The sequence below is a fragment of the Salmo salar genome, chromosome ssa02, assembly GCF_905237065.1.
Source record: "Salmo salar chromosome ssa02, Ssal_v3.1, whole genome shotgun sequence".
In the NCBI taxonomy this organism is placed as follows: Eukaryota; Metazoa; Chordata; class Actinopteri; order Salmoniformes; family Salmonidae; genus Salmo; species Salmo salar.
The window spans coordinates 14,604,813-14,632,236 of record NC_059443.1 but is presented as its reverse complement, the minus strand read 5'-3'; the positions used below and the strand labels follow the sequence as shown (position 1 = coordinate 14,632,236).

Genomic DNA, 27,424 nt, shown 5'->3' with positions numbered 1-27,424 from the left:
AGGTGTGCCAAGCTTGTAGCATCATAGCCAAGAAGACTCGAGGCTGTAATCGCTGCCAAAGGTGCTTCAACAAAGTACTGAGTCAAGGGTCTGGATACTTTTGTAAAATGTGATTTATTTTAATTTTTATTGGTAATACATTTGCAAACATTTCTAAACCTGTTTTTTGCATTGTCATTATGGGGCATTGTGTGTAGATTGATGAGGGAAAAAACTATTTAATCAATTTTAGAATAAGGCTGTAATGTTACAAAATGTGGAAAAAGGCAAGGGGTCTGAATACTTTCTGAATGCACTGTATATTCGTCAAGACTCAATGGATATTATTTTAAATAGTCTAAAAATGTATAAAGCAATGGCAGATTGCCCCTTTAAATCAAAATAGTGACTGTCTGTAGTGTGAGCTGTATGTTTTGTATGCATTTTAGTGTACTAGCAGATCAGTGATACAATACTACTTCTGTTCATCACCAAGCAATGTTGCTACAACAACTTGTCAAAGATTGAGGCCAACCAATACAGCTACAATGTAGTAACCTTTATTGCTTTCCTTCAACAACTTCATTTCCATTACAAAAAAATTCAAATCGTTCATTTACGTTATCCCTCGGTTCCCGCCATACCAACCTCATAAGAATAGTACAGATACCATTCATTGTACAGTTTAAGAACAATTCATTAAAAACTTCACTGATATCAAACCTAATGGCAACATTTCAGGCCCCCACTTTATAGGGGACTGAAATGTCTAGTCACACGGTGCTGAAAGATCGCCTGTCCTCAGTGATCGTCACTGGTTTCGGAGTTTCACATAGCAGTACTATGACAATTTATTCTGTGTTCTATTGTTGAACAGCGTAGGGAAGATACTGAGAAAAAGGCACCTTGGACTGCTCTTAACAAGCTCCCCAGTAGACCACGTTTCCTAGTCCCAGCCTGCTTAAGTACTCAACTACCAAGAGATAATGCACACCAAGGCAGCGCCAGTGATGGGAAAAAGTACCCAAATGTCATACTTGAGTAAAAGTAAAGTTACCTTAATAGAAAATGACTCAAGTAAAAGTCACCCAGTAAAATACTACTTGAGTAAGTAAAAATTTTGGTTTTAAAATGTACTTAAGTATCAAAAGTAAATGTAATTGCTAAAATATACTTACGTATCAAAGCAAAAGTAAGACTAATTTAAAATTCCTTATATTAAGCAAACCAGACGGTACAATTCTTGTTTTTTAAATTTACGGATAGCCAGGGCACACTCCAACACTCAGACATCATTTACAAATTAAGAATGTGTTTAGTGAGTCTGCCAGATCAGAGGCAGTAGGGATGTTCTCTTGATAAGTGTATGAATTTAACCCTTTTCTGTCCTGCTAAGCATTCAAAATGTAACAAGTACTTTTGGGTGTCAGGGAAAATGTATGGAGTGAAAAGTACCTTATTTTCTTTAGGAATGTAGTGAAGTAAAAGTTGTAAAAAATATAACTAGGAAAGAAAAGTACAGATACCCCAAAAAATGACTTAAGTAATATTTAAAAGTATTTTTACTTCAGTACTTTACACCACTGGTAAGCACAAAGTCAGAAGGAACAAGAACGTACGTCAATTTCCAACATTCATACATATGGGGCCCATAATTGACCCAGAGGGCAAAACAGCTGTTAAAACAGATGCACTTTTTCTTGAAATGACTTTTTGTTTTCATCAAGGTGTTCAGATGGAAGCGGTCAGTCAGTTATTGAACTTGAGGAGTCTCCTCTTTATTGATGTCAAAACAAATTCTTGCCCCCCGTACGACTTACACCCAATGTTTCATAACCTTCATTCCATATTTGTATAATACTATAGATTTAAATAAAACTAACTCAATCACATAATTCAAACTGATGAATTCAACTCAATCACAGAGCCATGAACAGCAGACTGATGCCTTTCCCAGTAGGACTCCTGTAACAGTAAACATATTGGATAATCAACCAAAAGTATTACTATTCATTAACACTAAATCCACGGGACAAAATGACCTATTTTTATTTTTTTATTTTTTTTTACAAAACAGCCTACAACAGAATAGCCAATAAAAGAAGAGCACAGAGAAACCCACCTATCACAGTGTTGTCCAGTGTCAAATAGGAAAAAGGGGTTTACAGCTGAAAGGGAGGGGCAGAGAAACACACAGCAACATCTTCTAGCAACACTAGTGGATTGACAATGAGAGAGTCAGGATTGACAGTGAGCGAGAGAGCAACAGAGTGAAAGTGAGAGATAACAGAGAGAGAAAGGGAGAGAGAGACAACACAGAGGGAGAGGCCGAGAAAGAGACAACAGATACAGAAAGAGAGTGCCAGGGAGAAAGAGAGAGACTGACAGAGAGAGGGAGAGAGAGAGAGACAACAGACACAACAGATACAGAAAGAGAGTGCCAGGGAGAAAGAGAGAGACTGACAGAGAGAGGGAGAGAGAGAGAGACAACAGACACAACAGACACAGAAAGAGAGTGCCAGGGAGAAAGAGAGAGACTGACAGAGAGAGGGAGAGAGAGAGAGACAACAGACACAACAGACACAGAAAGAGAGTGCCAGGGAGAAAGAGAGAGACTGACAGAGAGAGGGAGAGAGAGAGAGACAACAGACACAACAGACACAGAAAGAGAGTGCCAGGGAGAAAGAAAGAGAGTGACAGAGAGAAGGTGAGAGAGACTGACAGAGAGAAGGTGAGAGAGAGACAAGGGCCTCATTGAGCCCATTGGTTCCTGAGACTGATCTAAATAGATACATGTATATAAAAAGGTACATATAGCCTGCCCACCCCTCTCGTTGTGCGGCAGGCGTATCTAAAGTGCACAGATATAAAGAACAATTACCGGCCAGCAACAAACAATGACCCTGCCCCTCCTCCTGCCCCCTCCCAAACTCTGCAATGTTGACCAATTCAAAATAAATTAAGTGCATTACATTTTGTAACGATATAGATAATAACAAATAATTGTTATTATCTATATCTATATAGACAATCTAAAATATATACCCCATAACAGAAAATATTCCATTGGATGTAAAGCGTTTAAATGGATAAAAGTGGGTTTCCCCTCGTCATCATAACCAAGGGGAGGCTACAGCTCTGGTAAGGCTTCCACTACACTAGATTAAACCCAGGCTACCACAGCCATGTACAGTCACACTATTGAACAGCTTTAAACCTGCCCTGAAGAAGGCATCACTTTTAGAAACCTCTATAGACTTACTCTATACATATTTTCTTCCTTTCAAGTCCACCATTATGTATGTATGGACATGGACACGGCAGGCAGGCAATACCCTCACCATTACTCCAAAATAATAAGACCGCTCAATCGAGAACATTTTGTTTTTGAAACTTCATCTTATTATAGTCCGTTTCCAATTTGGGATTGTTTAAGATTAGTAAGAGATGTTTGCCAATTAATTAAAGAAATATTCTGCAAACTATGGGCTATGCTGTGGTCTGTCATGTTCACTTTGACAGAACATCTTCAGCCTTTCAACCTTCTGTGACTGATAATCTGAATCAACAGCACATCGTACACATGACTCTGATATTGTGAAAAGCCATCTTAAGCTGCTCTTATGTTCCTTACACTTGTGTACACACACACACACACACACACACACACACACACACACACACACACACACACACACACACACACACACACACACACACACACACACACACACACACACACACACACACACACACACACACACACACACACACTAAATGTATTTGGACCTTTTGTTGAGCATCCCCTGCTTTCTCAAGCAGAAAGTGTCTATTGTTCAGAGTGAGCCAGATAGCGTGCTGTGAGTAGTAGCTGTTGTTGTGGTCAAGCCACCCGGGTTGCTTAGACTGCTGTTAGGCCTACTGCTTCCTATGAACCACCTGGGGACAGTCTTGACAAGTTTGAAATGCTTACAGCAACTCTTCTAATATAATGCACTAAGGGCGATAGAGGCCACTACATGCATCCATAATGCATTGCCCTTGAAGTAAGTGTTACGAGGACAGACTGTACACCATATCACAGAGACTATGGATATGTTGGTAAAAAGCCTGATTAAAGTCATTCCAAGAAGACCAAGTGGTTCCTTAAAAAAGGCACACCTGAATCTAAAGCCAATGTTTTTTCACCTTAAAACGATGATAAAATTAAAATACCAATTTCCCAATTAGAACTAAAGAAACATGGGTAAGTAGCGCTGGTTGTGTCTGTGTGCCCCTTGGCATTGGTATGGTAGCAGCTGTTAGGTCAATGGACAGGGCCATGAAGGACACTGCCCCCTGCTGTGTGGGAGGACAACGCCACCTGGTGGGCTAGGGGCTGACGTGGCACTCTCCCTGCTCCTCCCGTCCCTCCTTCATAAGGAGGTCTCAGCATCCCCATACTTCTCCCCCTGGTCATTCTCCAAGTTTATCTTCACACAGGACACCTTCGCCTGGCTGGGAACAGAGAATAACACCATCATCACCACCGAACGTCAGTTCATTCATTCATTGAAAAATGATAACTATATCTAAATATAGCTGTTTACAATTAATGAATTAAACTTGAATTTCAGTAAGATAAATCCTCCAAACTCATTCAACAAATGACAACCCAATACAGTGAGTATGAACCCACTCACCACCCCTTTCACACAACGTGCAATGTTGCAAAATGCAACATTGGAAGGCTGAACATACCCCAGGTGGACCCAAATGCTCTTATCTTTGGTTTCTTTGAAAATATTGGCAGTTCTAAGATATTTGTCATACATCCAGTACTATTGATTTGCAAGTTGGTGCTTCATAGTATCTCTATTGTGGGTGGGAGTGTTATAATTAGCCTTTACACTCTTAGTTCATTGAAAGGTTATTCAAAGTCATATACTGTCAAGCACAAAAAGGTATGGGTTCAACTTCTGGACTATATAAGACAATAGGGTGGAGGCATAGAACACGAGGCTGGATTCCAAAAGGGAACACTTGCTGCCTTCTCTGGCCCTCAATCTTGAGAGTAAGCAATAATAGCCTTATACAAGGATTCATCAATATTCCCCCACACTTAAAAGCATGTGATTGAGACACATATTGACATGCATGAAATTAATGTACATTTTTAAATAGTTTCAAAATTCATTTTCAAAATATTTAAATAGAAAAGTTTTTTTATTTTTATTTAAATATTTAGTCAAAATGATTATCAGGGTGTGATTTTCTGAGAGGGATGGGAGCATGTTTCTGGGTTTGGCCCCAGCAGCCAGACAGGAAGAGGAAGGATGAACACCTGAATCATACTGAGGAGGAGTTATAGCTACCTGCCACTATGTTTCAGAGCTTTGGCACTGTCAGAGTTCATGGAGACAGACTTCCAATTGGTGGTTTTGGCCATTTCATCAGAAATGTTTACCATAGAGGGGTCCAAACTGCAGGGGAACAAACACACACCACAACCCACTCAGCTGGCGTACACAAACACACACCACAACCCACTCAGCTGGCGTACACAAACACACACCACAACCCACTCAGCTGGCGTACACAAACACACACCACAACCCACTCAGCTGGCGTACACAAACACACACCACAACCCACTCAGCTGGCGTACACAAACACACACCACAACCCACTCAGCTGGCGTACACAAACACACACCACAACCCACTCAGCTGGCGTACACAAACACACACCACAACACACTCAGCTGGCGTACACAAACACACACCACAACACACTCAGCTGGCGTACACAAACACACCCCACAACACACTCAGCTGGCGTACACAAACACACCCCACAACACACTCAGCTGGCGTACACAAACACACACCACAACACACTCAGCTGGCGTACACAAACACACACCACAACACACTCAGCTGGCGTACACAAACACACACCACAACACACTCAGCTGGCGTACACAAACACACATTTTCAAGGTCTCATTTCTGAAACAAACTCAAATGATCTTTGATTGGCAGCAGTCAACATACAGTATTACAGAGGACCCTTAGAAAACTATCATAGTCAGTCATTCTAAATTGCAATACTAAGGGAAATGAGCTATTTAGTATTACTTCAAATATAATAGTTGGATGAAATAGTCGCTTGATTGCAAGGACAGTCTGTGATTGGTTGTTTTTCTGGTTGTTATGGGGCTGAGGGTCGGGGGGGGGGGGTCATGTTCAACAACAAATCAAACACGAGGGCTGTATTTCATTCCACAAGGCTGTCCACTTCCATAGGCCCTTCAGAGGGGAGGAAACAGCGGTGTGGAATGAAACCGGTCCGAGGAGGTCAGGGCAGCTAATCAACCAGGTGGGAGAGCAGCTGTATGAGGGGTGCATGGTGAGACTAGAGCAGGCCTGAGACTGAGAGACCAACCCCTGCTCTCTCCTCTGCATCGTGTGGCATGTCCAACTCAACACTGCTGTCACACCTGCTTTGGGAGAGACGGGTCAGTGCTTCAAAAGGGGTTACTCTTCCCTGTAACATGAATATACTAGTCCATAGTTCTCCAAAGTACTTCACAATGCATTACAGAACCCGCGAGGAACAGCACTGACGGGCTATGGTGAATGGGCCGTGACTTCCTCCAAGTATAATGGACATTGATATACTGCATCAAAATTGTCCCCAACCACTAACCTGACTTTGAGGGTCTTGAGGATGCCCGGCCCGTCGTAGGGGTGTGCTATGCCCTCTTCCACTTCCAGCATGCGCTGGGCCTCCTGTAACCATGGAAACAGAGGGAAAGTGTCAGTGGGACTGTCACAGCTCTCTGCAGTAGTCTGTGAGAACAGTTGGACGCGCACCTCCTTGGCTTTCTTCTTCTTGTCGTCCTCCTTCTTCTTCTTGCTCTCAGGCATCAGGTCGTCCAGCCAGCTCAGCTCCCTGTTGGTGAAACATAGGTCCAGCAGCTTCCGTATGAACACCAGGGCCAACACCTAGAGACACCAAAACAAAATCACTGACTTGTACTTTTAGCTCTTCATTAAAATGGCATCATCCTGACAATCCAATTCTGTGCCATCTCTTTGCTTGACGTATTCTCTGTCTTCAGTTCATACTTCTGTTTCTGTATGAAATTGCCTGTGAAGTGTATTTCTAGCGCCATACTAACAGCATATCCGTATTCTTACCATCATGGGGAAGACGACGGCGGCGGCGGATGCCTTGATGACCCACAGCAGCACCAGGCAGGTGAGCTGCACCAGGGTGAACACATGGACCTTCCACAGGGGAACGTAGCGCAGGTAGATCAGGTCCGGCTGGTGCTTGGCTGGCATGCAGAACAGCTTGATACGGTCAAAGAACTACAGGAGAGGACAACCACAACACAACCATGTTCAGACCACAGGAGGCTGCTGAGGGGAGAACGGCTCATAATAACGTCTGAAACTGAGCAAATGGAATTGCATGAAACACCTGGAAAACATGTGTTTGATACCATTCCACTTATTCCGCTCCAGCCATTACCACTAGTCTGTTCTCTTTAATTAGGTGCCACAAACCTCCTGTGGTTCAGATGTACCGTTGAGCGTGTGTGTGTGTGTGTGTGTGTGTGTGTGTGTGTGTGTGTGGGGGGGGGGGGGCAACACTGCAGTGTAAACCTACCTCACTGATCACATGACATAACACACCACACAGACTGACCTGGATGCCTTTGAGTGAGGACACACCCATGTAGAGAAACACCCCGTAGAGGACTGGCATAGGGATGAACTAGAATAACAACACAGGGGACAGAAGGTACTTTAGTCATTTAATCATCGTCCTCACCCTTTTCTCATTTCTTTACCCACAAACCACTGGGGTGTTCCCTTTCCTCATCACTCTGGTATCAAAAAGAAGTGATGTTCCAAAACAGTGAAAGGATGTTGAGGATCTGATCAAGAAATTGGGCACCAGCCTGCGATCCTATAAGAGCGTCTCTTGTTGATTTGGAACATCCTACCAGTCTATAACAGAGTCTCATCTCACCTTGAGCACCGAGGTCATGAAGACAGAGCAGCCCATGAGGATGAAGATCATGAAGCTGGTGACCCTCTGCTCTCTGATCCCCAGGAACTTGGGCTGTTCCCCGGGGGCCGAGCACTCTGACTCCAGCTTCAGACTGTTGACGTGGGAGATGGAGAGCACGGTGGCTGCTACGAACCAGGGCAGGCCCATGATGGAGCACACCCCCAGCATCACAGACACCACCAGAAGATCCAGGTGGTAGCCACAGCCTTTCTGATGGGGGGGGTGAGACAGTCCGTCAGGAGAGAGGCCAACCAGGGAGGGGGTGAGAGTCAGTCAGGAGAGAGGCCAACCAGGGAGGGGGTGAGAGTCAGTCAGGAGAGAGGCCAACCAGGGAGGGGGTGAGAGTCAGGAGAGAGGCCAACCAGGGAGGGGGTGAGAGTCAGTCAGGAGAGAGGCCAACCAGGGAGGGGGGTGAGAGTCAGTCAGGAGAGAGGCCAACCAGGGAGGGGGTGAGAGTCAGTCAGGAGAGAGGCCAACCAGGGAGGGGGGTGAGAGTCAGTCAGGAGAGAGGCCAACCAGGGAGGGGGTGAGAGTCAGTCAGGAGAGAGGCCAACCAGGGAGGGGGTGAGAGTCAGTCAGGAGAGAGGCCAACCAGGGAAGGGGTGACAGCAGTCAGGAGAGAGGCCAACCAGGGAGGGGGTGACAGTCAGTCAGGAGAGAGGCCAACCAGGGAGGGGGAGACAGTCAGGAGAGAGGCCAACCAGGGAAGGGGAGACAGTCAGGAGAGAGGCCAACCAGGGAGGGGGTGACAGTCAGGAGAGAGGCCAACCAGGGAGGGGGTGACAGTCAGGAGAGAGGCCAACCAGGGAAGGGGAGACAGTCAGGAGAGAGGCCAACCAGGGAAGGGGAGACAGTCAGGAGAGAGGCCAACCAGGGAAGGGGAGACAGTCAGGAGAGAGGCCAACCAGGGAAGGGGAGACAGTCAGGAGAGAGGCCAACCAGGGAAGGGGAGACAGTCAGGAGAGAGGCCAACCAGGGAAGGGGAGACAGTCAGGAGAGAGGCCAACCAGGGAAGGGGACACAGTCAGGAGAGAGGCCAACCAGGATATAACAGAACAAAGGAGATGTCCATGATACTAGTACCTCCAAGCTCCAACTCTCTGGAAAGGCACACGCACACATTGCAAGCAAATCATAGATTTGTATAAACCTATTACAGTTGTTCTGTAGTTATGTAAGGTAAATAGTAGATGTCCCCCCCAGTCTGGAAATCCAGACCTTGTGTACCTGGTCAGGGTTCAAGTAGTGACCTGGTCTAGTATTGCTACACAATATGCAAGTGCTTTTCTTCTTTGTCACAACCTCTCTCTCTAGATATCATCCTGTCTTCCTCTGTCACAACCCACCTCTCTCTAGATATCAGCCTGTCTTCCTCTGTCACAACCCCCCTCTCTCTAGATATCAGCCTGTCTTCCTCTGTCACAACCCCCCTCTCTCTAGATATCATCCTGTCTTCCTCTGTCACAACCCCCCTCTCTCTAGATATCAGCCTGTCTTCCTCTGTCACAACCCCCCTCTCTCTAGATATCAGCCTGTCTTCCTCTGTCACAACCCACCTCTCTCTAGATATCAGCCTGTCTTCCTCTGTCACAACCCCCCTCTCTCTAGATATCAACCTGTCTTCCTCTGTCACAACCCCCCTCTCTCTAGATATCAGCCTGTCTTCCTCTGTCACAACCCACCTCTCTCTAGATATCAGCCTGTCTTCCTCTGTCACAACCCACCTCTCTCTAGATATCAGCCTGTCTTCCTCAATGTCACAACCCCCCTCTCTCTAGATATCATCCTGTCTTCCTCAATGTCACAACCTCCCTCTCTCTCTAGATATCAGCCTGTCTTCCTCTATGTCAGAACCTCTCTCTCTAGATATCAGCCTGTCTTCCTCTATGTCACAACCCACCTCTCTCTAGATATCAGCCTGTCACAACCTCTCTCTCTCTAGATATCAGCCTGTCGTCCTCTATGTCACAACCTCTCTCTCTCTAGATATCAGCCTGTCGTCCTCTATGTCACAACCTCTCTCTCTCTAGATATCAGCCTGTCTTCCTCAATGTCACAACCTCCCTCTCTCTAGATATCATCCTGTCTTCCTCAATGTCACAACCTCCCTCTCTCTCTAGATATCAGCCTGTCTTCCTCTATGTCACAACCTCTCTCTCTAGATATCAGCCTGTCCTCCTCTATGTCACAACCTCTCTCTCTAGATATCAGCCTGTCTTCCTCTATGTCACAACCTCTCTCTCTAGATATCAGCCTGTCTTCCTCTATGTCACAACCTCTCTCTAGATATCAGCCTGACTTCCTCTATGTCACAACCTCTCTCTCTAGATAGCATCCTGTCTTCCTCTGTCACAACCCACCTCTCTCTAGATATCAGCCTGTCTTCCTCTGTCACAACCCCCCTCTCTCTAGATATCAGCCTGTCTTCCTCTGTCACAACCCCCCTCTCTCTAGATATCATCCTGTCTTCCTCTGTCACAACCCCCCTCTCTCTAGATATCAGCCTGTCTTCCTCTGTCACAACCCCCCTCTCTCTAGATATCAGCCTGTCTTCCTCTGTCACAACCCACCTCTCTCTAGATATCAGCCTGTCTTCCTCTGTCACAACCCCCCTCTCTCTAGATATCAACCTGTCTTCCTCTGTCACAACCCCCCTCTCTCTAGATATCAGCCTGTCTTCCTCTGTCACAACCCACCTCTCTCTAGATATCAGCCTGTCTTCCTCTGTCACAACCCACCTCTCTCTAGATATCAGCCTGTCTTCCTCAATGTCACAACCCCCCTCTCTCTAGATATCATCCTGTCTTCCTCAATGTCACAACCTCCCTCTCTCTCTAGATATCAGCCTGTCTTCCTCTATGTCAGAACCTCTCTCTCTAGATATCAGCCTGTCTTCCTCTATGTCACAACCCACCTCTCTCTAGATATCAGCCTGTCACAACCTCTCTCTCTCTAGATATCAGCCTGTCGTCCTCTATGTCACAACCTCTCTCTCTCTAGATATCAGCCTGTCTTCCTCAATGTCACAACCTCCCTCTCTCTAGATATCATCCTGTCTTCCTCAATGTCACAACCTCCCTCTCTCTCTAGATATCAGCCTGTCTTCCTCTATGTCACAACCTCTCTCTCTAGATATCAGCCTGTCTTCCTCTATGTCACAACCTCTCTCTCTAGATATCAGCCTGTCTTCCTCTATGTCACAACCTCTCTCTCTAGATATCAGCCTGTCTTCCTCTATGTCACAACCTCTCTCTAGATATCAGCCTGACTTCCTCTATGTCACAACCTCTCTCTCTAGATAGCATCCTGTCTTCCTCTGTCACAACCCACCTCTCTCTAGATATCAGCCTGACTTCCTCTGTCACAACCTCTCTCTCTAGATATCAGTCTTCCAGTGTGTCTCTCACCTTGAGTTTGTGCTCCTTCCTGTTGATGATGACAGCGGTGATCTGTTGGTCCATGAAGATGAGGATGGTGCAGAGCAGGGCAGGGATGGCTGCAGCCAGCATGGTCCACCAGGGGTTGGTCCCCAGCGGGGAGATCAGCCAGCCACGGTTCTCAGACGTGGGCTAGAGGAGCAGGCACGGTCAGGAAAGAACGTCACAACACACACAGTAAACCAGTAGGCCACAACACACACACAGTAAACCACAACCCACACAGTAAACCGGTAGGCCACAACCCACACAGTAAACCACAACCCACACAGTAAACCAGTAGGCCACAACACACACACAGTAAACCGGTAGGCCACAACACACACACAGTAAACCGGTAGGCCACAACACACACACAGTAAACCGGTAGGCCACAACACACACACAGTAAACCGGTAGGCCACAACACACACACAGTAAACCGGTAGCCTACAACACAAACACAGTAAACAAGTAGGCCACAACACACAGTAAACCGGTAGGTCACAACACACACAGTAAACCAGTAGGCCACAACATACACAGTAAACCGGTAGGCCACAACACACACAGTAAACCGGTAGGTGACAGCACACACAGTAAACCGGTAGGTGACAACACACACAGTAAACCAGTAGGTGACAGCACACACAGTAAACCGGTAGGTGACAGCACACACAGTAAACCGGTAGGTGACAGCACACATAGTAAACCGGTAGGCGACAGCACACACAGTAAACCAGTAGGCCACAACACACACAGTAAACCAGTAGGCCACAACACACACAGTAAACCAGTAGGCCACAACACACACAGTAAACCAGTAGGCCACAACACACACAGTAAACCGGTAGGTGACAGCACACACAGTAAACCAGTAGGCCACAACACACACAGTAAACCGGTAGGTGACAGCACACACAGTAAACCAGTAGGCCACAACACACACAGTAAACCGGTAGGTGACAGCACACACAGTAAACCAGTAGGCCACAACACACACAGTAAACCGGTAGGTGACAGCACACACAGTAAACCGGTAGGTGACAGCACACACAGTAAACCGGTAGGTGACAGCACACACAGTAAACCAGTAGGTCACAGCACACACAGTAAACCGGTAGGTGACAGCACACACAGTAAACCGGTAGGTGACAGCACACACAGTAAACCGGTAGGCGACAGCACACACAGTAAACCGGTAGGCGACAGCACACACAGTAAACCAGTAGGCCACAACACACACAGTAAACCGGTAGGCCACAACACACACAGTAAACCGGTAGGCCACAACACACACAGTAAACCGGTAGGCCACAACACACACAGTAAACCGGTAGGCGACAGCACACACAGTAAACCGGTAGGCCACAACACACACAGTAAACCGGTAGGTGACAGCACACACAGTAAACCAGTAGGCCACAACACACACAGTAAACCGGTAGGTGACAGCACACACAGTAAACCAGTAGTCCACAACACACACAGTAAACCGGTAGGTGACAGCACACACAGTAAACCAGTAGGTGACAGCACACACAGTAAACCAGTAGGTGACAGCACACACAGTAAACCAGTAGGTGACAGCACACACAGTAAACCAGTAGGCCACAACCCACACAGTAAACCAGTAGGTCACAACCCACACAGTAAACCAGTAGGCCACAACACACACAGTAAACCGGTAGGTGACAGCACACAGTAAACCAGTAGGCCACAGCACACACAGTAAACCAGTAGGTCACAGCACACACAGTAAACCGGTAGGTGACAGCACACACAGTAAACCAGTAGGCCACAACACACACAGTAAACCGGTAGGTGACAGCACACACAGTAAACCAGTAGGTGACAGCACACACAGTAAACCGGTAGGTCACAACACACACAGTAAACCGGTAGGTCACAACCCACACAGTAAACCGGTAGATGACAGCACACACAGTAAACCGGTAGGTGACAGCACACACAGTAAACCAGTAGGCGACAGCACACACAGTAAACCGGTAGGCCACAACACACACAGTAAACCAGTAGGCCACAACACACACAGTAAACCGGTAGGTGACAGCACACACAGTAAACCGGTAGGTGACAGCACACACAGTAAACCAGTAGGCGACAGCACACACAGTAAACCAGTAGGCCACAACACACACAGTAAACCAGTAGGCCACAACACACACAGTAAACCGGTAGGTGACAGCACACACAGTAAACCAGTAGGCCACAACACACACAGTAAACCGGTAGGTGACAGCACACACAGTAAACCAGTAGGCCACAACACACACAGTAAACCGGTAGGTGACAGCACACACAGTAAACCAGTAGGCCACAACACACACAATAAACCGGTAGGTGACAGCACACACAGTAAACCAGTAGGTGACAGCACACACAGTAAACCAGTAGGTGACAGCACACACAGTAAACCAGTAGGTGACAGCACACACAGTAAACCAGTAGGCCACAACTCACACAGTAAACCAGTAGGTCACAACCCACACAGTAAACCAGTAGGTCACAACCCACACAGTAAACCAGTAGGTCACAACCCACACAGTAAACCAGTAGGTCACAACCCACACAGTAAACCGGTAGGTGACAGCACACACAGTAAACCGGTAGGTCACAACACACACAGTAAACCGGTAGGTCACAACACACACAGTAAACCGGTAGGTCACAACACACACAGTAAACCGGTAGGTCACAACACACACAGTAAACCGGTAGGTCACAACACACACAGTAGACCGGTAGGTCACAACACACACAGTAAACCGGTAGGTCACAACACACACAGTAAACCGGTAGGTCACAACACACACAGTAAACCGGTAGGTCACAACACACACAGTAAACCGGTAGGTCACAACACACACAGTAAACCGGTAGGTCACAACACACACAGTAAACCAGTGTCTCAAATAGTAGGTTGATAATACTCTGAGATATTGAACAAAACGTGTTGAATCTAAGAATCCAGACAGGTGGTTTGGTGCCATTATTGACTAGGGATTAACATTGACCTGTCCAACATTTTTGACCTTTTCCGATAACTTGAAAATAAGATATCTCAGCAATGGTCAGTCCTATCCTCATGAAATAGTGTTCTGTATACCACTGAAACCAACGTTTCACTTTGTCCCCTAACACCCTACTATGATACTGTACATCAGATTGCCAACAGAATCTGTCAGGTGTATGTGCCAAGTTCACTAAACTAGAACAGGCAGGAGGAGCCCGTTAGTGTTTTTGTGCTGATCTGGGTCAGACTAGTTTGTTTAATGTATTTGTGTTGGGCCTCTAATGAACCTTGACACTCTGAATAGATAAAGAATGTCCTATATAGATGAGATAAAGAACCATGTCCTGATTATCAATGGATTTGATTGAACGAGATCAGGGTATGGAAAATATGAACTCATTTATTTTGTCAACTTCCAGTTATAAAGAGAACCTGGATAGCACTGCCCCATCTCAGAATTGGCTTGTCAAATTAACCACGTTTCCATCCACAGGTTTTACGCCAGTAAAGACAACGTCTGAAAATAATTATCATGACAGCTGCGATGGAAACATGACGTTTCGGTACCATTTTATAAATGCTGATAGATAATCTGTTCGTTTGACATGGTGCAATCTTTTTGGGTCTAAAATGGATTATGCAAGTAATGGTGGTGGAAACACCTTTATACACAAATATTGATATAATAACCATCATATCAAAGTAAACTTGGGAGTCTCGATGAGATGGTGTGTGATCCTCCCACTACAACTCAGGAAAGCATGCAGTTTATTAGGCTACAGATTAAATAAGTTATGATGAACTTCACAGGGTAGTGAAAGTGCACAGTGATGAGCTTGATGCTCCTTTCCAATAAATATTGAGGGTCTTATTCTGGCGACAAGAGGGTCAATGCTCGACTGCCGCTTGGCAAATAAAAACTTGTTCTTATACAGAATCTATAATTGTAGACTTGCCTTCCCAAACTGTATCAGAGCTGTTGGCTGGAGCGCATGTGCCAAGACCAGACTAAGAACATTTGCTATTTTACGCAACAGTTTTTGTTGAGTTGACAACGCGATGGAAATACATTGAACTTTAGACTTTTTATTCAGTACGTGAAAAAGTTTATTTTGTGTGCACTACGTCAGACACTTTTGTGAAAACACCACTGCTGGGAAAATAGGCAGATGTGTTTTATGTCGCTAATTGGATGGAAACCTAGCTACTGTTAAGGAACTTTCAGGACTGATGGAGAACACAGAGATAATTCAAATACAAGTCAAATAGATTCAATTAAAATGCTACATTAAGCAAATTATCCCAAATTTAAGACCAATTCGCCGCTGGCACATTACAGCCACTGCAGAGCAGCACTGCCTCTCACTCCCACACAGCTAGCAAGCTAGCACCCATCATGGAAATGGGGGTGGCGAAACGGGAATTTGGACCAATCCCTGACAACCCATGAACGTAGCTATGAAGCTCTACTTTGTAACAGGCTGTGTTTTTTTCCGTTTCTCTGAAAACACCTGAACGACAGAAGCGAGGGAAAAACGTTTCACCTGATATTTCAGTGAAAAGACATCTGATGACCATGAAACACTCAGGACTTTCCAACACTTCTTAGCAATACAAAGTCCCATCGATCGTACTCTGATTGGTTGAGGAATACCTTCCGCCAAGAGCAAATATGAACACACGGATTCCACGGGTTTCACAAAAAGGTCTGTCCCACAGATTTGAACGTTCTTAGCATGGCACTTGCCTTACATTTGGACTTATACCCCGTAATGTCACATTCAGTATTGTGATTTTTAGACAAGGTTAACAATAGCCTCGTTAATGTTTTCAAATTATTTAATATGTATTTTGATGACCACATTATTGACATTTAGTCAAATAGATTTTTTACAATTCTCGCATAATGTCCATTGTTTGTCGCGTAACTTAACACAATAATAATAATGTATTCAGATATAATCATTTAGACTTTTTTTTAATTTATTTTTTTACGTTAAACAATTTAAAGGCCCAAACTAAACGAAATTCAGAGTTAACTGTTTGAAACCAATCTGTACCTGAAAGCGGTCAGGCACATTCAGTTTGGGGGAGGGAATGCCCACCAGGTAGTCCACCAGGACCATGATCATGATGGTCAGGAAGACTGCAAAGTCACTGATGGTCGACCGTACCTGGAACACAGAAGGACAGAGAGTGAGAAGGAGTGCACAGCTGAAAAGAAAAGAGGTAAAAGTTCAAGTATAGAGGATCAAACCAAGGGAGAGAGCAGAGTGGTAGGACCTAAACTCACTAGTACACAACCCTGACAGACACATCACTCCTACTCTAATGCCAAACCTTGGTGGGAAAGTAGAGCTTGGTCTTGAACTGCTTGAGGAAGGAGGAGAGGAAGAAGGTGGTGAAGAAGAGGATGACGGACCAGAAGAGGACGTCAGGGATGTAGGGACCATGGTGGTCACAAGCTGGCCCAACAAACTCCCCACGTAGCCTAGAACAATCCTACAACACAGACCGGGGGAAGGACAGTTGAGGGTTGTCAAAATCAAAATGTATGTCCATGCATGAAATCAATATAATTATACTATTGAAATGGAAAAACAGTACGAGACAGATTACAACAATAAGAAGGTACCATGGACGCCCCATAAGCACGCACACGCAAACAGACAAACGGAAAACACACACACACACACGGAAAAACACACACACACGGAAAAACACACACACACACACACACGGAAAAACACACACACACACACGGAAAAACACACACACACACGGAAAAACACACACACACACACACGGAAAAACACACACACACAGAAAAACACACACACACAGAAAAACACACACACACAGAAAAACACACAGAAAAACACACAGAAAAACACACACACACAGAAAAACACACACACACAGAAAAACACACACACACAGAAAAACACACACACACAGAAAAACACACACACACAGAAAAACACACAACTTACATTGACATCCAGTTGGGTCCAAGATATGGATTCTGGTGCGACCCCGCTGTGGTTCCAGACCTGCTGGATCTCAGGCGTGGCGTTAACCGGCGGAGAACATTGACATCTGAGACAGAGACTGAACATTAACCGACATCGTTCACCTACTACAACTGACCTAACTCTCCCACAACTGACCTAACTCTCCCACAACTGACCTAACTCTCCCACAACTGACCTAACTCTCCCACAACTGACCTAACTCTCCCACAACTGACCTAACTCTCCCACAACTGACCTAACTCTCCCACAACTGACCTAACTCTCCCACAACTGACCTAACTCTCCCACAACTGACCTAACTCTCCCACAACTGACCTAACTCTCCCACCTGCCACAACTGACCTAACTCGCCCACCTGCCACAACTGACCTAACTCGCCCACCTGCCACAACTGACCTAACTCGCCCACCTGCCACAACTGACCTAACTCGCCCACCTCCTACAACTGACCTAACTCGCCCACCTCCTACAACTGACCTAACTCTCTCACCTGCCACACCTGACCTAACTCTCCCACCTGCCACAACTGACCTAACAAAAACACCTAAGGTAGTTTGGATGTGCAGAGTACACTTCCTTTGAACTATGTAGAAGGTGAGGTCGTAGCTCAGCGTTCTTACATGTAGAAGGTGAGGTCGTAGCTCAGCGTTCTAACATGTAGAAGGTGAGGTCGTAGCTCAGCGTTCTAACATGTAGAAGGTGAGGTCGTAGCTCAGCGTTCTTACATGTAGAAGGTGAGGTCGTAGCTCAGCGTTCTAACATGTAGAAGGTGAGGTCGTAGCTCAGCGTTCTAACATGTAGAAGGTGAGGTCGTAGCTCAGCGTTCTAACATGTAGAAGGTGAGGTCGTAGCTCAGCGTTCTAACATGTAGAAGGTGAGGTCGTAGCTCAGCGTTCTAACATGTAGAAGGTGAGGTCGTAGCTCAGCGTTCTAACATGTAGAAGGTGAGGTCGTAGCTCAGCGTTCTAACATGTAGAAGGTGAGGTCGTAGCTCAGCGTTCTAACATGTAGAAGGTGAGGTCGTAGCTCAGCGTTCTAACATGTAGAAGGTGAGGTCGTAGCTCAGCGTTCTAACATGTAGAAGGTGAGGTCGTAGCTCAGCGTTCTAACATGTAGAAGGTGAGGTCGTAGCTCAGCGTTCTAACATGTAGAAGGTGAGGTCGTAGCTCAGCGTTCTAACATGTAGAAGGTGAGGTCGTAGCTCAGCGTTCTTACATGTAGAAGGTGAGGTCGTAGCTCAGCGTTCTTACATGTAGAAGGTGAGGTTGTCCAGCTTGTTGTTCATGTTGATGGGGTAGAGTTCCCCCAGGTGAACCAGCTTCTCCAGGGCCTCGTAGATGAAGATGATGCAGATGAGCGCTGCGAAGGCTTCCTCTGTGAAGCGGGTGATGTAACAGACCAGGGAGCTGGCGTCCGTGGCAACCAGGACGAGGCACAGAAAGGCCGTCCACAGGCCGATGCTGGTCCTCAAGGACAGGTAGGACAGGTCGTAGTCACTGGACAAGGGGAGATGGGGACAGAGGGTTAGGGAGACAACACACACAATACTAAACTTATATGGACAACTTAAAGTACTGGCATTGGTCCTATACAACCCTGATATGTCACAAAAAGGAGAAATAATTTCAAAAACTTACAGAAGTAGGAATCCTAAAACTGAATAAGACAACCCTAATCCTGAAAAGTCATTTTGGCCTCATTCAGCAATACTAGACCAGGTCACTACTTGAACCCTGACCAGGTACACAAGGTCTGGATTTACAGACTGGGGGGGGGGGACAGGACAGGGACATACACTATTTACCTTTTAGAAAAAGCAATCACTCAGGGAATTCCTGTTTGCTTGCAACATCTCTGTGTGTGTATGACAGAGAGTGGGTGTTTGTCTCTATAAGAGCTCAGGAGAGTGTGGGCCATGTTACATTCTTCCTCTTCTCTCTGCGACCCTGTTGATCACACACAGAGGCGAGCGATAATGGCACCCTGCAGCCTTCCACTGCTGGCCCTGGCCTGCCTGTCTCTGTGGGTCACAGCTCAGCCCACCTGGGGGGACCAGGACAACCCCTCCACGTTCAGACAGATCATGGACACTGGCAGAGCTGAAGGCCAAGTCTGACCTAACAGCCAGCGTGTTCGGTAAGATGGACCTGGGAAATAATATGCTGTGACAATTTAGGTTGTGTGTAAGCCTGAATTGCCACTGTGCATGTGCAGTGGAAGAGAGTGGGTGTGCGTATAAAGATAGATGTTACTACAGTGAAAGTGTATTCTCCTTGTTTCTAGCTATGAGAGAGAGAATGGAATCCATGGAGAAAGAGCTGCAGGCACTGAAAGGTGAGAAAGATGCATCATCTGTTGTGTGGAGTGTGGTAACTGATAAGAATGTGGTGAGGCTGCACACACGCAGACAATTACATGGCAACCACTGGTGTGTGATCTGTAATATTGATGTGTGTTGATAAATGAATGAAATGTGCATTCCACAGACATTCCTAAGGTGGCGTTCGCAGCATCACTGGGAGGCAATGGACTCCAAAAGGCAGGAGACTTTAACAAAAAGCTGGTCTACAGAGAGGTCTTGACAAATGTTGGTGGTGCATACAACGTAGAGACAGGTAACACACACACACTTTAACCCTCTCCTCATTCTTCCCCTGTTAAAAACAACCCTGTCCTCTCAGGTGAATTCACGGCTCCGGTTCGTGGAGTCTACTACATCCGGTTCACGGCCAACGCTCCTACAGACGTCACCTTGAGCTCCATGCTGTATAAGAACGGTGGCAAAGTCATTCTGGCCGCTCACGAGAGTCCGTCCGGCGAGGGCAGCGACACGGCGTCTAACGGAGCCACTCTGCTGCTGGAGGAGGGAGACAGTCTGCAAATGATGCTGTGGGCCAACACCCAGGTCTGGGACAACGCCAACCACCACAGCACCTTCAGCGGCTTCCTCCTCTTCCCCATGCCACAGCAGCTGAAGCAATAGGTCTACATCCCTCCTCTTCCCCATGACACAGCAACCAGAGACAGACCGACATCCCTCCTCTTCCCCATGACACAGCAACCAGAGACAGACCTACATCCCTCCTCTTCCCCATGACACAGCAACCAGAGACAGACCTACATCCCTCCTCTTCCCCATGACACAGCAACCAGAGACAGACCTACATCCCTCCTCTTCCCCATGACACAGCAACCAGAGACAGACCTACATCCCTCCTCTTCCCCAGAGACAGAAGTGTACATACACAGTAGCATTGTTTTCAACAGTTGTTAAATCATTGACTGAATTAAAAATAACATTGAGGTGAAAGTCTGCTTATTGCATCATTATAAATAAGAATTTGTTCTTAATTAACTGACTTGCCTAGTTAAATAAAGGTTAAATAAAATATTCTGTATATTAGACTGGGCGTTTAGCTTATACCTCTTACCTCCAGTGGGAACATCAGTTATTGTCCAGTAGATTAAAGATCATTTATCTTAACCCTTGACATGATCTTTTGTCCTTTAGTACTTGGGGCTAATACCATAATACACCACAACTTGATTACAGACAATGGTCCTCTTCTGTTTCAGTTGAGTGTAGGTGTCAGTCATCTCATTACCAGCAGATGGCGCTATAGTAACACCATTTCCAGATCTGGTTTACAGTAGTCTGGCCACCAGCCCTGTACCTTTACAATGTGAACAGGCTTTCAAGTTGTAAACCACCTTTAAATCTGATGTTCGTGCTGGGCTGTATAGGTTCCCATCGTATCGCTCATCAAATCCTGTCAGATGAAGGAAGGAAAGGAGACAAGAAGGTGTTCTTAGGAGGGAAAGGAGACAAGAAAAGGAAAGGTGACAAGAGAAGGAGGTGTTTGAGGAAGGAAAGGAGACGAGAAAGAGGCAGGGTTCATATTCTGACACATGGAATTTCATGACTTTTCCATGACTTTTAACATTTCCATCAACCAACAATTGGTGGCGTCGCAATGTATGTATAAAAAAAGACTGTATATGGGATCAGAGACTATCTCCTGTCGTCAGTGTAATGGGGTAACACTGGGAGGCTGCTCTCTGATCCCATGTACCATCACCTGTCGTTAAAACCTCTTAGGGATCCCTTACGGCTAGAATCCCATTACCGGGATCGATTTGACAACATCCGGTAAATTGCAGAGCGCGAAATTCAAAAATACTAAATTCGTAATATTAAACATTCATGAAGATACAAGTGTCTTACATCATTTAAAAGCTTAACTTCTTGTTAACCCAGCCTCTTTGTCAGATTTCAAAAAGGCTTTACGGCGAAAGCATACCATGCGATTATCTGAGGACAGCGCCCCCGCATTCAAAAGCAGATGCATCACGAAAGTCAGAAATTGCGATAAAATAAATTGCTTACCTTTGAAGATCATCTTTTGCAATCCCAAAGGTCTCAGTTACACAACGAATGGTCGTTTTGTTCGATAAAGTCCTTTATATCCCAAAAATGTTTGTTTATTTGGCGCATTTGATTCACAAATACACCTGTTCCAACTCGCCCAACATGCCTACAAAGGATCTAATAAGTTACCTGTAAACTTGGTCCAAACATTTCAAACAACGTTTCTAATCCAACCTCAGGTACCCTAATATGCAAATAATCGATAAAATTTAAAAACGGAATAACCCGTTTTCAATACCGGAGAAAAACAATGAGGAGCGCACTCTCATTTACACGCACAAAAACACTAGAGTCCACCTGAGTGACACTTAGAAAGAATACTTCTTCATTTAAAAACATTTTTTATAAAAAAAAAATAAACATTGAACAATTTCTAAAGACTGTTGACATCTAGTGGAAGCCATAGGAACTGCAATCTGGGTCCTAATAATTAGGCTTCCCATAGAAATGCATTGGAAAATCAAATCAGTTCTGTTATACTCACAGACATTATTCTAACAGTTTTAGAAACTTTAGAGAGTGTTTTCAATCAAATACTACCATGCATATCCTAGCTTCTAGGCCTGAGTAACAGGCAGTTTACTTTGGGCACCTCAGTCATCCAAACTTCCTAATACTGCCCCCTAGCCCTAAGAAGTTTTAAGCAAGGCACTTAACCCCCCCCAACAAAGTAAACTCAACAAAAAAAGAAACTTCCTTTTTCAGGACCCTGTCTTTCAAAGACAATTCGTAAAAATCCAAATAACTTTACAGATCTTCATTGTTAAGGGTTTAAACACTGTTTCCCATGCTTGTTCAATGAACCATAAACAATTAATGAACATGCGCCTGTGGAACGGTCGTTAAGACAATAACAGCTTACAGATGGTAGGCAATTAAGGTCACAGTTATGAAAACTTAGGAAACTAAAGAGGCCTTTCTACAGGCTCTGAAAAACACCAAAAGAAAGATGCCCAGGGTCCCTGCTCATCAGCATGAACGTGCCTTAGGCATGCTGCAAGGAGGCATGATGACTGCAGATGTGGCCAGGGCAATAAATTGCAATGTCCGTACTGTGAGACGCCTAAGACAGTGCTAGAGGGAGACAAGACAGATAGCTGATCGTCCTCGCAGTGGCAGACCACGTGTAACAACACCTGCACAGGATCGGTATTTCCGAACATCACACCTGCGGGACAGGTACAGGATGGCAACAACTGCCCGAGTTACACCAGGAACGCACAATCCCTCCATCAGTGCTCAGACTGTCCGCAATAGGCTGAGAGAGGCTGGACTGAGAGCTTGTAGGCCTGTTGTAAGGCAGGTCCTCACCAGACATCACCGGCAACAATGTCGCCTATGGGCACAAACCCACCGTCGCTGGACCAGAAAGGACTGGCAAAAAGTGCTCTTCACATGACGAGTCGCGGTTTTGTCTCACCAGGGGTGATGGTCGGGTTCGCGTTTATCGTCGAAGGAATGAGCGTTACACCGAGGCCTGTACTCTGGAGCGGGATCGATTTGGAGGTGGAGGGTCCGTCATGGTCTGGGGCGGTGTGTCACAGCATCATCGGACTGAGCTTGTTGTCATTGCAGGCAATTTCAACACTGTGCGTTACAGGGAAGACATCCTCCTCCCGCATGTGGTACCCTTCCTGCAGGCTCATCCTGACATGACAATGCCACTAGCCATACTGCTCGTTCTGTGCGTGATTTCCTGCAAGACAGGAATGTTCAGTGTTCTGCCATGGCCAGCGAAAAGCCCGGATCTCAATCCCATTGAGCACGTCTGGGACCTGTTGGATCGGAGGGTGAGGGCTATGGCCATTCCCCCCAGAAATGTCCGGGAACTTGCAGGTGCCTTGGTGGAAGAATGGGGTAACATCTCACAGCAAGAACTGGCAAATCTGGTGCAGCCCATGAGGAGGAGATGCACTGCAGTACTTAATGCAGCTGGTGGCCACACCAGATACTGACTGTTACTTTTGATTTTGACCCCCCCCTTTGTTCATGGACACATTATTCAATTTCTGTTAGTCACATGTCTGTGGAACTTGTTCAGTTTATGTCTCAGTTGTTGAATCTTGTTATGTTCATACAAATATTTACATATGTTAAGTTTGCTGAAAATAAACACAGTTGACAGTGAGAAGACATTTCTTTCTTTGCTGAGTTTAGAATACCCATTAGGAAACTGTATAAAACATGTGGTCAACCCTTAGGACAGGAGAGCCACTGGTAGTGCAGGCTTTTGATCAAGCCCTGCTCAAACACGTCAGAACCAGTTTATCAAGGTCCAATGGAGCATTTTATTTCTAATGGTTTGTTAGAGGGGGACTGGAATAAAAGCCTGCACTCTCATTAGCTATCCTGGAGGATGGTTGACCTCCCTTAATTTAAAACATTGCAACATTACAACCAAATAAATGTTATGCCTTTTGTTAATTCAATATATCAAAAGATCAAATGGCAATGGTAGGCTACAAATATTTTATTCAGCTGTTTAGTCATATTTATCTTAGAAGTGTTTACTTTGCAGGCTGACTAGCATCTATTGAGTTGTAATGTTCCATACATTGGATGCCCAAATCAACAGGAAGTATTGCAGCCACATAATCAAAAAAAAAAGGCTATATAGAATATTTTTTCCTAAAATGAATATTCACTATTCACAAATAATTACTTTGATTCACATGATCCAATTCACCACGTTTGAACCGAATCCCAACTAATACAATAGCAAAGTGAATTATTTATTTAGCCAAACTGGAATCATTTAAATGAATCATGAATTGTTCAAAAAAGTTAATTAACTTTGTATGGCCTTATTCGCGAGAATCGGTGGAAAGTTTTTGGGGAGATAACGAAAACATTCATACATGCTAATAATAGCTAAACAGTTAACCAGAGGATAGAAGACATGTTTTGAATTGGCTCCCTAGTTAATTTGTTCTATCATATTTTATTGGCTAGGCCTACCTGCTGCTGTAATGTCCGACTGTCTCGCTCTTCTTCAGCAACGGCCCACTAGTCTAGCACTATGCAGATGATGCTCGCAAACACCAACATGCTAGTGTCATTCTGATCCTGGCTGATATGTTGATTTTTAATTGATTGATAAAATATGTCAAAACGGTGCATAAAAAAATTACATTAACAGAAAGCGTTTTGGGATTTTATCATTTTCCAAAACTTTTCCAGGCCTAGGCTCCCGAGTGGCGCCGCGCTCAAAGGCACAGCATCTCAGTGCAAGAGGTGTCACTACAGACCCTGGTTCGATTCCATGCTGTATCACAACCAGCCGTGATTGGGAGTCCCACGGGCCGGCGCACAATTGGCCCAGCGTGGTCCCGGTTAGGGTTTGGCCGGGGTAGGCCATCATTGTAAATAAGAATTTGTTCTTAACTTACTTGCCTAGTTAAATCAAATTCTTGGATTTTCATGACCATATGAACCCTGAGGAGGTGTTTGAGACAGTTGGGACACGGCTCCAGCAGTAGCCTGCACACTCACCTGCAGAATTTGAAGAGGATCTTCTCAAAGACCAGGACTGGTCCGGTGCTGCCCAGGATGGTGAGTGGCTGGCCCGCAAACATGGAGAAGGCCACGCCCGTCAGAGACGCCCCGAACAACGACTCGATCGCACTCTGGGTGAGAGTGATGGGAGATTAGGCAAAGACGGTGAGCAATTACACATTTCTATTGCAAAGTCATCAATAACTGTAGACAAATACAGATATTTCCCATTAGTTTCTGGTGACATCACTCACGATGTTTCCCTTGGTGGCCTCACCCAGCAGGCCTCCGAAAGTGATGACAGGGGACATGCAGGCGCAGTAGAGGAACAGTACAGAGGCCAGGCACTGCAGGCTCAGAGCATCCCTAATATCGCTCCACAGGAACGGAGCTTTCCTCCTTACATCCATCACCAGACCCCCAAAGATCCTGACAGAGGAGAGAGAGGGAGGGAGGGAGAGAGAGAGGGAAGACATCAGAGAGCAGGGAAGCCAGTGAGGGAGTTTTAATAATAGTTTAATTGCTAGAGAGATGTGATATCATCTCTGCACCTTTAGTATTGGGGACAACTCAAAACTGGACAGACTAAGTGTAGTAGGCAGTTGGAATATAGCCAGCAATGGAAACCGTGCCAGCTGAGGGGACATAAATAATTGTCACACAGACACGGCTCCTGTACAGGCCTCTTCAGGTCATGTTTCAGAGAGGGGTCAAGAACAGCATGTCCAAAGCCTACATAGACTCTTTAAAGTGATGTCACCCTTAATGCCATAGTTATCAACTATCTAACTTCTTCACTGAGCAGAATGTCATTACTCAACATTACACAGTAACTGCTGCGCAATAATATATACGTCTACTTAGTAGTTCTCATGAAACAAGCACAATTGAAGACCAGTTAGTAAAAGTAAGGATTCAGAAAGAAATCTAGTATATTTCTGGTCTTTTTCATGAACTAGACATACACTATGGTGTGGTCTCAGTATTATTGGAGAGTGAACAGTCTGACTGTTTAACCCTGTTTCATGGCTAGCTCTGGCTTGATGTGTAGACGGTGTGTGCGCGCGGGGTGGTGGAGTACTGGTGTGTAGACGGTGTGTGCGTGCGGGGTGGTGGAGTACTGGTGTGTAGACGGTGTGTGCGCGCGGGGTGGTGGAGTACTGGTGTGTAGACGGTGTGTGTGCGCGGGGTGGTGGAGTACTGGTGTGTAGACGGTGTGTGCGCGCGGGGTGGTGGAGTACTGGTGTGTAGACGGTGTGTGTGTGGGGTGGTGGAGTACTGGTGTGTAGACGGTGTGTGTGTGGAGTGGTGGAGTACTGGTGTGTAGACGGTGTGTGTGTGGGGTGGTGGAGTACTGGTGTGTAGACGGTGTGTGTGTGGGGTGGTGGAGTACTGGTGTGTAGACAGTGTGTGTGTGCGGGGTGGTGGAGTACTGGTGTGTAGACAGTGTGTGTGTGCGGGGTGGTGGAGTACTGGTGTGTAGACAGTGTGTGTGTGCGGGGTGGTGGAGCACTGGTGTGTAGACAGTGTGTGTGTGCGGGGTGGTGGAGCACTGGTGTGTAGACAGTGTGTGTGTGCGGGGTGGTGGAGCACTGGTGTGTAGACAGTGTGTGTGCGGGGTGGTGGAGTACTGGTGTGTAGACGGTGTGTGTGTGGTGGTGGAGTACTGGTGTGTAGACGGTGTGTGTGTGGTGGTGGAGTACTGGTGTGTAGACGGTGTGTGTGTGGTGGTGGAGTACTGGTGTGTAGACGGTGTGTGTGTGGTGGTGGAGTACTGGTGTGTAGACGGTGTGTGTGTGGTGGTGGAGTACTGGTGTGTAGACGGTGTGTGTGTGTGGTGGTGGAGTACTGGTGTGTAGACGGTGTGTGTGTGTGGTGGTGGAGTACTGGTGTGTAGACGGTGTGTGTGTGGAGTGGTGGAGTACTGGTGTGTAGACGGTGTGTGTGTGGAGTGGTGGAGTACTGG

At 45.9% G+C, this 27,424-nt stretch overlaps 1 protein-coding gene and 1 pseudogene across 5 annotated transcripts in view; one reads left to right on the top strand and one right to left on the bottom strand.

Moving 5' to 3' along the window:
• Positions 1 to 523: 523 nt before the first annotated feature.
• Positions 524 to 27,424, bottom strand: part of LOC106585523 (sodium bicarbonate cotransporter 3) — an 86,975-nt gene continuing 60,074 nt past the window's right edge. For 2 of the 5 annotated variants that reach the window (XM_045712858.1, XM_045712860.1), the window contains exons 12-25: positions 25,713 to 25,887; positions 25,456 to 25,589; positions 18,785 to 19,030; positions 17,493 to 17,598; positions 16,840 to 17,001; positions 16,560 to 16,673; positions 11,454 to 11,615; positions 8,005 to 8,256; positions 7,678 to 7,746; positions 7,164 to 7,337; positions 6,837 to 6,968; positions 6,670 to 6,752; positions 5,334 to 5,441; positions 524 to 4,476 (exon numbers count right to left, since the gene is read on the bottom strand). In XM_045712858.1, the coding sequence (XP_045568814.1) occupies positions 4,395 to 4,476; positions 5,334 to 5,441; positions 6,670 to 6,752; positions 6,837 to 6,968; positions 7,164 to 7,337; positions 7,678 to 7,746; positions 8,005 to 8,256; positions 11,454 to 11,615; positions 16,560 to 16,673; positions 16,840 to 17,001; positions 17,493 to 17,598; positions 18,785 to 19,030; positions 25,456 to 25,589; positions 25,713 to 25,887 (1,999 nt within the window). In that variant the 3' untranslated portion in view covers positions 524 to 4,394. The other 3 variants (XR_006764404.1, XM_045712859.1, XM_014171942.2) reach the window with 3 other exon arrangements.
• Positions 19,384 to 20,844, top strand: LOC106585596 (complement C1q-like protein 4; annotated as a pseudogene).